The sequence below is a fragment of the Numenius arquata genome, chromosome 7 (assembly GCF_964106895.1).
Source record: "Numenius arquata chromosome 7, bNumArq3.hap1.1, whole genome shotgun sequence".
In the NCBI taxonomy this organism is placed as follows: domain Eukaryota; kingdom Metazoa; phylum Chordata; class Aves; order Charadriiformes; family Scolopacidae; genus Numenius; species Numenius arquata.
In genome coordinates, this window is record NC_133582.1 from 13,501,135 (window position 1) to 13,513,426 (window position 12,292).

The following is a 12,292-nucleotide window of genomic DNA, read 5'->3' on the forward strand; positions in this document are numbered from 1 at the left end:
TATCGCTTATCCTAATCCTACAGACAATTTTGCTAACAAATGCACTAGGGGATTTAGTGAAAATAGCTGGCACTTCAATAGGATGAAGTCTATACTATACCACACAAAAAAAATCTCACTTAATATGGCTTTTAGTATACAACTGTAATCATAGAAGAAAATGTTTTTCTTTCTTCATTCAGTATTGATTTCCACACTGTAAGGTGATTTTTTAATTTTTTTTTTTCCACTCAAGCACAAACCAGTGTGTCCTTCTCCCAGGATGCTCCTTTACTCTCCCATAACATTTTATTTAGATTTTTAGAAAGGGCTGTATGGGTATGAACCCAAGGACCATTATCCATGTTCTAAGGACGCATGCCACAACTCACTTTTAAAAAATATAGATAAGTTTTAAGGCTTGGTTTTCTAGGGAAATGAGTTTATATCAGCTGGGTGCTCTTGCCTTTTGCAAACACTTCTGACTTCATTAGCCAATCCCTGTCCCACCTCACAAAGGGCAATATCAAGATGATATTAAAAGGCTAAGTCAGCAGGTGGGTGGAGGGGAAGCAGAACATGCTAATTTGGTGGCTTCATTGAAGGAAAAGAATGCAACTTGAGCTCATTCTATATTAAGGCCAGAGTACCTGCACGGGATATCTAACTGGAGACACAAACACAGCATCTGGTTTCACTGGCTCCACACTATCACAACTGTTATTTTGTGTGGTGCCCTGGGCAGCAGGGCCACGGCTGAATAGCAGAGATATGGGGCAGTTTCACCGTGCTGCTGTATCTTGATGACGACACATAAATGGATTGAATAGTCTAAAATAACAGCATTAGCAATACAAACCAAAGAGGAACTTCCCTTTAATGGTGAAGATTATTCTCTGAGCCAAGTTTAAATGACTAGAAGTATTTATTACATATCTATAAGTGTCTAGTAGTAGATCAGTCTAACTAGTTTTAAGCTATGCTTGAGGAAAGACAGAGGCCAAGCACTATGCTGCCTTGCCGAGAAAGGAGGAGGTTGCTAATTTCCTACCTGCTTTCTCGCACAGGCTGCATCGACTTGGTGAAAAGCTTATTTTCAGTTAGTTGGTTTGGTTTTTTTTTCTTTTGTACCAGTTGTTACACAACTCCAGAATGTGTCTGGTTTTTGGGCAAAGGCAGAGTTATTCTGCTGATAAGGTAACCCCATATATATTCCTGTAATCTTCACATTATAAATCTATCTGCCTTAGATTCTGAAAACAACAATGTAATATTAACGTTTTGAACACTTAGCACTTCATTAATATTTGATTGGCACATAATAGCAACTATTATATTAAAGATCATCAAGTTTTGATGTGCGTGTACCAACAGAAGGCTCGGTTGCTAATAATTTTGCAGAAACAGAATATACTTCTGGATGAATAATACTAACAAAATAAATTGATTTTGTATTGGATATGTTTAGCCAAGAGCAGGGCAGAGAATCCTGGTTTTCACTGAATTTCACTGAATTTTTAGAGTTGGAAGGGACCATAGAGATCATCTACTCCAACTCCCCTGCTAAAGCAGGATTGCCTAGAGCATGTCAGAGCATGTGACTCAGGACTGCATCCAGGCGGGTCTTGAAAATCTCCAGAGAAGGGGACTCCACAACCTCCCTGGGCAGCCTGTTCCAAGGCTCTGTCACCCTCACTGTGAAGAAAACTGTTTTCTGATATACTTTTCAAATATATTCTTAGAGTACATTTGAAGAAAGTTATCCCAACACATCCTTTTGAAGGCATCAAAAGGAGTTGCCAAATTCCCAGACATGACCCTCAAAACTCAATGAATGCACTAAACAGGATAAAAGTATCATCTCACTTAATACTGCTCTTCCCACACTTTATTCAATTTTGCTGCTTATCTCCGAGTCCCAGAGATGTTCAAGAAGGGCAATAGCACCTCACCTTTCATTTGCATTTAAAAGGAATGTGCCAGTACAAAACACATGGGCTAAAGCACTTGTCAGCAAAGCAAAGAGTCTGAAGGTCATTTATAAATGGACATCAGCCTTTGGTTCTATGTTGAAATAACAGTCTGTTAGGGCACTTCTAATTTATCAGCTTCCTTCCCCATCACAGAGGATCTTCAAGACTCAGAAGTGAGGAAGGAATGTTTAATTCCTCACAAACTCCTAATTTAGAAAAAAAATTACTGTCCTGGAACGCTCAATTTTAAGTATCTTGATAAGATTTTATTTCAGGAGGTCTGTGTGCAGATAGTCTTGTGGGTGGGAGGGTGGGGAAAGTGACAGGAAAAAAAAAGAAAAAAGAAACACACACAAACCTCAAACTATCATTTCTTGTCTCTGCAAAGAAACTATGTAACCCCTTCCTTATCACCAAAACCAAACCAAAACCCAAACAGAACAGCCAAAACAAGTCAATAGTAACTTCTAAAGTCAAATCATTTTTCAAGAATATGGGTTTAGGGGAAATAATTATGTATTGCATCAGATTGTACTTATGATCTGGATCCTCCTGAAGTACCTAATTGACTTCATCCAAAAGAACGCCTGTGTAATTCAAGAACTGTTGTGTAATTAATTGGTTCGTCCAGCAAACATGGGCAAAATTTCCTTTTCTTGCATCTTACTAGACTGCTCACTCAATTTAGCTGTTATACATACCGGTCTTCTCTTATACACTAGGTATATGAAATGTAAAAGGTTGACAACCAAAAATACAGAATTCCAGATCAGTATGTCCAAGGCACAACGGTAGAGCGTAGCCCAAATGATGAACAACGCACATCCTGTAAAAATTAAAAGAAGAAAGTTAAATTTGACTGAACAATAAATACATTTGTACAAAGTCATCAAGAATGTGTCCAGTGGGCTTAATTACACTGAAAAGCAATATATTCTACAAGCTTTACTACAGTTAGGCTCTATGGATCCATGCATGCACTGGTAGCAGAGCTAATCCCAAGAATGCTACCCACAGGCACTGAGAGCAGGCTGACAGCAGACTGCAGTCCTATTGCATGGGACCGCAATACCGGAGTGACAATAATTCGGATAAACAGTCCACGATGGTCTGTTACTAAAATGAAGAGGAAACAGGACAGGGGAAGATTGTATCTTAAGTATAAAAAAAAAAATTGAGTAGCTCACAAAACTTTATTACTAGTATTGCATTAAATAGACAAAGAATAGCCTAAAAAAAACATCTCCTAAAATCATACACAGATATTTTTGAAAATTTGAAGGAAGCATCATTGCTCCATTTTGACAAGGCCACAGCAGGAACCTGAATTCTCTTTTATGACAAAGTGAAAATTTCAAATGCTTCCTCTTTTTTTCAGTTGCTTTAGTTTGCCTTATCTTTTAAAGCAATTGTCATTATTCATTCTATATTATTAGGGATAGTATTTTTAGACTACAAAGACAATACTTATCAAATGATAGATTACGGATCAGTGAGTCCCTCCCAGATAACTGTGAGCCTACCATCTGATAGAGATGGCTGTAGAGGTCACAGATTTTTCCCTTAAGTTTCACGCAAAGACAAAAAGGAGAAGGAGCCAAATTAGCATCCCTTTCCCCTTTCTCCCTGAAGATGATGCTGAATTAATGAACTCAGTATTACCTATTCTGTCCGGGCTGCTGACTGGCCAAGCAGCAGTTACATATGGATCAGAAAAATCAAAGTGTGATGACTTTTGATCAGCTGATTAATTAGACTACAAGGGACAGAAGGACACAAGTCCTGGAAGTACTGAAGGGGAGTGATATTGTGGAGCAGCACAGATGTGGGGCACGGTCACCAAAGCAATGGGGACAAGCCCCTAGGAACCAGGCTTCATTACTTCTGTTGGCCACAGAATAAGTTTGCTTCCAGTTGCCATCTCGGCTTGCAAAACTGATTCCATGTCTCTTCAAACTGCAACAAGACCTGCAGACCAAAGCAGCCAGCTCAGTAAGTGCAGGGCTCCCACTGCTTTTAAAATGAGAATGACACAGACACAAGGTCTTGCAGTCCGTTTGAATAAGAAATCCTATAATAGCTATAAAAAATAAAAGGCAAGATCATTGTAATTTCAACCACAGAAGTTCTAGCATAAAATTGACCCACACTATTATACGAATAAGCTTTCTCACGTAAAAGTACTTTAGCATGCTCTGTGTTGTGATACACCTAGGTTTACCTTTTTTTGCACTGCAGTAACTCACTATTTCTCCTTTGATCACAAAGACCTTGTACCACACAAAGTACAGGGGCTCTGAAATAGCTGTGGGACTGCAAGAGTGTTACACATCAGACCATGTTTGCTCAGTCTCAAGCACATGAAACTTAGTTTTTCCCCTGAAGTCAAATTTTGGCATCACAAGATGTCTACGGTGGTGGAGGAAATCCAACTGACTTCAGGAGAATGCAGACTGCACTCCATATTGAAAGCCCATGCTTCTAAATTGGCAACTAAAATAACACTGGTGGTCCACAAATGCTATGTGTTTGAACGCACATTTAAAGAACAGGGGGGGCAACATCAAGTTTCTCAAGGAAAACCTTACCTATTGCAGACATACAGTCAATGTACTAACTTGAAAACTAAAATTAAGGTCTTAATCATCCATAGACTTGACTATGATTTGGAATTTAATGAACTTGAAGCAGCTGGTTGTGTCTGAAGTAAATGGGGTGCACTAGTTTTCTAGTCAACACGTTTGAAGATGTAAGTTGTATTTCTGGGGAGTTTTAGGAGCCTAGAGACATATAACCTTTCTAGAAAATGTCTGTCAGGGTCAGAACAGACCCTCACTTACACCAAAAGCACCTTCAGCAGAGTACAGTGACCATGAATACATGCTGGGATTTCACTGTAAGCTGAAAGGACCAGGAGAAAGCTCCATAATGGTCACAACCTGCTAGTTCTGTCACGCGAAGGTTGCAAGTCTCTCCAGAATAATTCTCCTACCTATTGTCAGCAGGGCTCGCAGAAAGATCATATGAAGGTTCAGAGTAGTCGGAATAACCAGTCCAACTGCGAAGCAAATGTTTGCCACGTGGAAAACAAGATGATGAATCTCTTTCCAGTTTTCACATGCAGTCTCATTGAAAGGCACAAGGGTGGCATTTTTTACATCTGGAATAAAACCTAGTGGAGTAACAGTGAGTGGGCTCATTGCTGTAGTATTCATCTTGGAGACCCCTGCAATGAGAGAGAGGGGAAACAATAAAAGTCACTGCACATTAGACTGAAATATATTAGAAATACACTTAAACTTCAGGTTGCTTTCTCTCTTCCCAGGATACATTTTCCCTTAGCATTCATGGAAAAAAATATAAATCTACAAATGCTTTAAAAGGGTAAGCTAGATCTATATTTCAGTAATGCTTTACTATCTTTTCCGCTGAAGTACTATGCTTGAAGAATGGTACATTTCAAAATTTGGACATATGCACCTAAACAACACTGCTTGAACACTAGTTACTATGACAGTCATTGCTCAGTTAACACCCTAGGAATTCTTCCTAGTCCTACACAAATAATAATCACATTTCGGTCTGGCATTTATTGAATGGGTCCACGATCTTAGTAAATACTTAAGTAAATACTTAAGAGAACTTAACAACCTAGGTGAGAATTGAAAGAAAAAAAGGCTTCTGTAGTGTAAGTCTCCTTTATGCCTTACAAAACTGTTCTTCTAAACAAGGAATACAAGGTCTTAAAGGAGGAACATGTGCTATTTGGTTGATTAAAAAAACAAAACAGCCAACGAACCATACAAAGTCAAAACCAGAGACAGCCTCAACTTCTGGCTTTCTTGCCAGTATTTTCAGGATTGTCTGGAGGTCTCCTAAGCCACATACGATCTCACACACATTAACCAGAGTAGGCAAAAAAGCCCCAAACCACTTTCGAGAACAGTAAATAAAAATCACCGTTTCTTCTAGTTGATCAGATGCTACTAAATCAGAAAGGGAGATGCCCAAGCTGCTGAGTTATGACAAGGTTGCCGGTCTTTCAGAGAAATCACTTGGTCTACATAGCATGAGCAAGCTTGTAAGACTTGGAGAAAATGAGACAGTGAAGAAAGCTGATTTCTGAGCTAAAAAATGCATAGAAGAGTTTTGTTGTAATAATAAGTCTAGTATATTTTCCTTTCACACCAATTAAAAGGAAAAAAAATATCTGTGGGTAAAAATCTTCCCAATACAAAGCAAAAAATTTCTATTATAAACAAACTACAAAGACAAATTAGAAGATTTCAAGACACTGCCTTTAAAATCTGAAAAGCTGGTCTCTCTAAGGAACTGCAGTCAGCGTTACAAGCACTCCAGAAGGTCTTCTCAACCCAGAGCTGTTCCCATCTGGAGGAACACGACTGTTCCTAGACGGGCTGTCAGAAACATGGGAGAACTCTGCTTCCAGTGAGGCACGTATGGTTCCCCACTGTCACAGCAGCAGAGACGGTATGGAGCTCGGCTTGAGTCTTGTTAACGAAATACATGCGCATACCGCTGAGCAAACAGGCTCCATAACATGCAACGTGGTGGGATTTGCATTCAAGTAAGTTCTGTAGAGACAGTGCACGTCCCTGCCTGTGTGCTTACTGTCATGCAATTCATCTGCTCAGCAGATTTTCGAGTCACAGTTAATACACTCAATATTTCCTGCAGGCTGGAATACACTCTGCATTTCTGTTATTTGAAAGTGCTGTGAAGTAATTTTGAGTCGCTTCAGTTTCACACACACTTTCCCCCCCCCCCCCCCCCCATTTTCCCTCCCCAATCAACTTGTGTACAAGCCATAAGCAAGCTGTACAATTTCTGAAATTAATCAGTCTTTTCATCCCCTTTTTAAAGCAGTGGGAATAAAGAAATCGGAAAGAAAACCTCAACCCTCTGATGGTTCCCCTCCAATGCCCACAGCCTGTCACAGCTACGGCACGCTACAGAACACGCACAGCCGCCCTGCAGGATCAGGCACCAGCATGGACACAGCATACACAGTCTCTGGATAGAAATGACTTTCAAAGAGAAAAATAAATCTAATTCTTACTCAAATACATAATTCACTGACTTCTTAAAAGCTCACTTTCCTCTTTTCATCCCTATAGCAGTTATTCACAAAGGTTACTTAAAATGCGTGGAATCTATTTATGCCAAAACCCCACTGAATTGTTACCAGTAATTACGGTGCCCGAACAGATTCACGGCCCAGGTTTCATACAAACACGCTTCTATTTTCCTTCAGCTCTTTCACATGAATTTGGGGACAGGAGCCTCGGGAGCAGTGTCACTGTCCTGACAAAGCTGCTCGCACGCAGAGCCAAAGCCTGAGCCCGTACACGGCTGCAGGACTGGCATTGTAACACGCTCATAAACAGCAGATAATTGTTAACTCTGGGTAACTGTGTTTGTGCTCATCTTACACACAGCTCGTGATCCTGCTCCCGGTGTTTTCAAACAACATACAGTCCCCACACTGGTGCAGCAGGACCTCTAGAGCTCTTGCAAAAAGTTATCGGTTGAGTTTCTACGTACCTTCAGTCTTCCACTGCCTGGTCATCTGCCAGTGAAAGCACCACTTAACGTGCCATCCTGTGGTAACAGGACAGGACAACCAAGCTCATATAGCTATGCAGAACCAGCCACAAGTCTATCAGCTCATCTCTAGACCAAAATAGGCTGCAAGAAGTAACTTCAGCTGCATCTGATTACAAATCCCTGCATCTGATTACAAATCCACAAAGCTTTCCAGATGTCTTTTTTTTTTTTTTTAATTAGCACAATTTGGTACTGTATCATTGGGAGAACAGAGGCTACTTTACTCTTTAAGACTCGGCTGCAAAGCATCACACATTTGAAGACTGGAAACCCAAAGAGCCCGGCCAACTACATGGCACATGATGATCTCACTCTCCTCGCAATCCAGCCAAAACCAGCGTTAGGTTAACGGTTGGACTCAATGATCTCAAAGGTCCCTTCTGACCTAGACAATTCTACAATTATATTCTAAAACACCGCTCCCTTCGTTAGCCAGAGGTACTGATGCCACAACCCAGCCATAAACAGGGAGATGCTTCTCCACCAAGTGTTGACCAAGTCATTTAAAGCCTTTGACAATAAAGTGTCCACAACTGAAACAACAGGATGTTTAATGCTTTTGAACGTCTGGACCACCTACTTAGGAACCTAAATCTAGCCACGTTGATTTTTTTTAAAAGCCTTTTTTTTGTTTGTTTTAATACCTTAAAGTCCTTATATGAATACATTTGAACTTAACTTACTACTCACAAACAAACACCGCAGCACAGCTAACGTACTGGAAAACAGCAGAAAGCTGCAGAATTTCTCTGTCAAGATGGTATTTTAAAGCTGGCAGAAATAGATTGATGCTATCTGCAAAACGACACAAGGACAGATTGCGACACCGGCTCTGAAGGAGAGCTGCCCATGAATTTCAACTAGGGAGCCTGTTGGAGAACCAACAAAAGGAGGAGGCAGGCAGAGTTACAGGCTCTACCCTGAAGTGTTTGTCCACAGGTAACACCAGAAAGACAAATATTCAAAGTAATTCCACTCATGTCTATGGATGTCAAATAATGTTAAAGTATGAGCAAAAAAGTCTCCTGTTCAACAGATGAGCAAGCAACTGTCATTTCCTACCCTCCGCTACCTCGAAGAGCCAAAAATTGATTTTGGAAATATAGAATCAGGCCTTTAAAACTTCAGTTTAGGATTACGTGCGCTAAGGACTAATAGAGCATAAGACTTCAAAGTCTTATGCTTAAATCTCCAATACATGAGGACATGTATTAATATCAGAAGTTAAAAATGCAACCAACATGGTCAAATAATTTTGGAAAAATTGGGGAATTAAAGTCAACTGAAATTTACACTTTATGGAACATATGACAAATAATTAAAAGAATATTTTTAATATGCTGTAATTTTTCCTTCATTTAGATTTACCAAACAGAGTTTGAAAACACTTTGATTGAAAACTCAAGCCAATTTGCTGTCCAAACCAAAAAAAAAAAAAAACAAATAGTGAAAAAACTCCACTCAGTGATACTTTAACTATACTAATTTCTATTAGATTTAATGTTAACAAAACCTATTAATTTTTAAATTTCTTCTGTGCATGAATTTGATAGAGAGTTAAGATGTTTTTAGGTCTGAAAATACAAATTCTCAGAATGGAAATGAGTTGAGCCTACTCTATTTTTCTATGCTCGGGACATCTTTATACAAGAGGCCAAACTTCTGACAGTCATTCTGAAAAGTATTTAGCCCTTAAATCTTCAGGCGCAAAGATGCCTTTAAAACAAATGAGGGTTTTATCGATGTCCACACAACATTCACAGAAGACAGAGGTAGCAGAAAAGTTTAAAGCAGTTGGTTCTTGTAGGAGAAGGGGTCAGCCAAGCTGAAATGGGACAGTGCACAGTGTCCCATCCACTTTATTGAGATTATTCACATCCTACAGCTTTGCTGTTCAACATTATTCAAGTGAGCTTCTTAAAGCTTTGCTTGAATATGTTTGTATAACTTTACAGTCATCGCAACCTTACAGTCCATCATTTTTGTAATGGATTTAGCAAATCTAAAGAAAAAGAACTGAAAAAAACCCAACAGCAAGCTTTTTTTTTTTAATAAAAAATCATATCTTTATAACTTAAACTACTTTTCTACGGTCTCGTAGCACAAAAGCTGCACAGAGAATTTAGACAATCAATTCCTTCGCTTTTGTGTGCCGAAGACAAACTATTAGCGCTAGCATAATTTAACTTAATTACAGTTTAAATTACCAATTCCCTTTTTATAAGGAAGCGGGAGCGAATGGGAAAGCCGTGTAAGAAAAGATGTATTTCAATATGCTCCTCGGGGCAAGTTCATTTCCATTGAACGTGTCATAAACTACCGAAATTTGTTAGTCTCCCTCTAAGCTTTATTCTAGAAAAAAAAAAAAATTAAGAATATTTTCATTCTACTCAGTTAACAAAAAAACCCCCATACCATGAGAAATACCCGTACGTACGCTCAGCTGTCCTATGGCAATGGAAGTTTGTTAACCGCACTTGAGCTCGCCCCCCGCTTTGATTCCCTCGCGCGCAGATGCGCGGAAAGCCCGCGCTGAGGGACGCGGCTGCAGCTGTCGCTCACCCCCAGCCCCGCGTTCCGCCCGCGCCCCCGAGGCCTCACCGTAGCCCACGGCGTGCAGGCACCAAAACCACCGTTTATTAAAAAAAAAACAAACCAAAAAAAAGACATAATTAAAAATTAAATAAATAAAAATCAAGCAACCCGCCCCTTTCCCCCGCGAAAAGCCCTTCTCGAGGCGGTGCCCGCCCGCGGGAAGGACACCAGCGGAGCCCCCGTCTCCGGGGCGCCCGTCGGGGCGGGCAGCACCGCTCCCGGCAGCCAGACCTGGCGAGCCCCACCGTGCCCGAAAGGGGAACCGCACAGACCGGGGCAGGGGGTGGGTTCCCCCCCCACCTCCCCGGCGGCGCGGCAGGTCCCGCACGGAACCCGGCGCCCACCCCTGACCCCGGGGGCAGAGGGGCCGGAGCACGCTGCCGCCCGCAGCCAGCCGGGGACACCCCCCCGCCGCCGCCGCCCCCCAGGTAAAAGCCCCTCCGGCCGCTCACAGCCGCCATCCTCCCCGCCGCAGCTCCGTTCCCGTCCCCGGAGCGCCCCTTACCTGCCCCGCGCCCGCCGAAAAGTTTCCCGGCCGCCCGGGGAGACGCCACCGCGGCCCGACGGGACGGGGACGGGCTGGGGCTACCGCTCCTCGCCGCTGCCGGCACCGCGTCCCGTCTCCCCCCCCCCGCCGCCGTGACTAAAATAGGCAGAAGGCGGCGGGAGGCTGCGGGCGGCGCCAGCTCCGGGGCCGGCACCCAGCGGCCGCAGCGCGCAGGCGCCTCCCGCCCGCCCCGGGGGGCTGCGGGCCGTGCGGGGCGAGGCGCGGCGTGGCCGCCAGGGGGCGGTGCGGGGAGCGGTGCGGGTCTGAGGGGTGCGGGGGTCCCGCGGTTCGGGAGCCTGCCCAGTTCTCCCCGTTTGACTATAGGCGTCGCCTCCCAGTATTCCCTCCCAGTGAGTACTGGGCAGTGCCCAGCTCGGGCATCTCAGGGGTCTGGAGAACAAGTCTTCAGGGGAGCGGCTGAGGGAGCTGGGGTGGTTCAGCCTGGAGAAAAGGAGGCTGAGGGGAGACCTTCTCGCTCTCTACAAGTACCTGAAAGGAGGATGTAGTGGGGTGGGAGCTGGTCTCTTCTCCCAAGTAACAGGCAATAGGACAAGAGGAGACGGCCACAAATCGCTCCAGGAGAGGTTTTGGCTGGATATTAGGAAAAATTTCTTCACCAAAAGGGTTATCAAGCATTGGAACAGGCTGCTCAGGGAAGTGGTTGAGTCGCCATCCCTGGGGGGATTTAAAAGATGGGTAGACGTGGTGCTGAGGGACATGGTTTAGTAGTAACTTGGTAGTGCCGTGTTACCAGCTGGATTTGATGATCTTAAAGGTCTCTTCCATCTAAAACACGTGGGGTGAATCTCCGCACAGAGATGCCTCCATTCACTGCAGAGTGAGCCCAGAGCTCAGGCAATGCGCCTCGCTTTTGGGTGGTTAAAATTAGAAGAGCTGAATTCTTCCCTAAACGAGTAGCAAGCAGTATTTCCCCTATATGGTGAGTCAAGGAGCCTCAATAGCCTTTATAAAACTGCTCTTCTTGGCACCTGCTGTGGTTGCTCTGTCACGAGCATAACGTTTACGAAATGTCACTGAGTTTGCTCAGTGTGGCAGCTTGACAGCTCCCAGAAATGATGTGCTTCCAAAGCGGGCCACTCGTGTCCCTGCGTGTCAGCAGGTTGCTCAGCTCTGCAGCCCTCTCCTGCACTGCCAGTCTTGCAGGACAGGCAAAGTAGCCACCGAGCCTGCCTTCATCTCCAGGATGTTGATGTGTAGCATCCAACAATGAAAGGCATTGCAGATACAGCCTATGGGCATCCCAGCCCAACCCGAAACCTGACTGTCAGTGATAAATGAGGACTGCAAAGGCAGAAAGTCTCTTTCAATGCATTCTGATGAGCTAGCTACAAAGTGAGGGGTTGGGTTTTTTTTTCAGCAGCTGAGAGCATATGGTCAGCATTATACTTAAATATTTTTGAAAGAAGACGACAGAATCCTGAATCATTTTTGAAGTAATTGTTTATACACTTACACATCAACATATATCCCAGGAGGCTGCGGCTTTGTTATGGTTGTTCTTGGCTTTACATCTTGGACAGGAGATCTGGATCTTTCCAGTGGCGTGTGC

General features: G+C 43.1%; 1 protein-coding gene across 3 annotated transcripts in view; it reads right to left on the reverse strand.

Annotated features, from left to right (window-relative positions):
* The window catches only part of POPDC1 (popeye domain cAMP effector 1), a 51,663-nt gene that overhangs the window by 20,115 nt on the left and 19,256 nt on the right, over positions 1–12,292 (reverse strand). The window contains exons 1-3 of one of the 3 annotated variants that reach the window (XM_074151125.1): positions 10,681–10,913; positions 4,945–5,178; positions 2,654–2,778 (exon numbers count right to left, since the gene is read on the reverse strand). In XM_074151125.1, coding sequence (XP_074007226.1) covers positions 2,654–2,778; positions 4,945–5,167 — 348 coding nt within the window. In that variant the 5' untranslated portion in view covers positions 5,168–5,178; positions 10,681–10,913. Of the gene's footprint in view, positions 1–2,653; positions 2,779–4,944; positions 5,179–10,680; positions 10,914–12,292 lie in introns of those variants that run through there. The other 2 variants (XM_074151123.1, XM_074151124.1) reach the window with 2 other exon arrangements.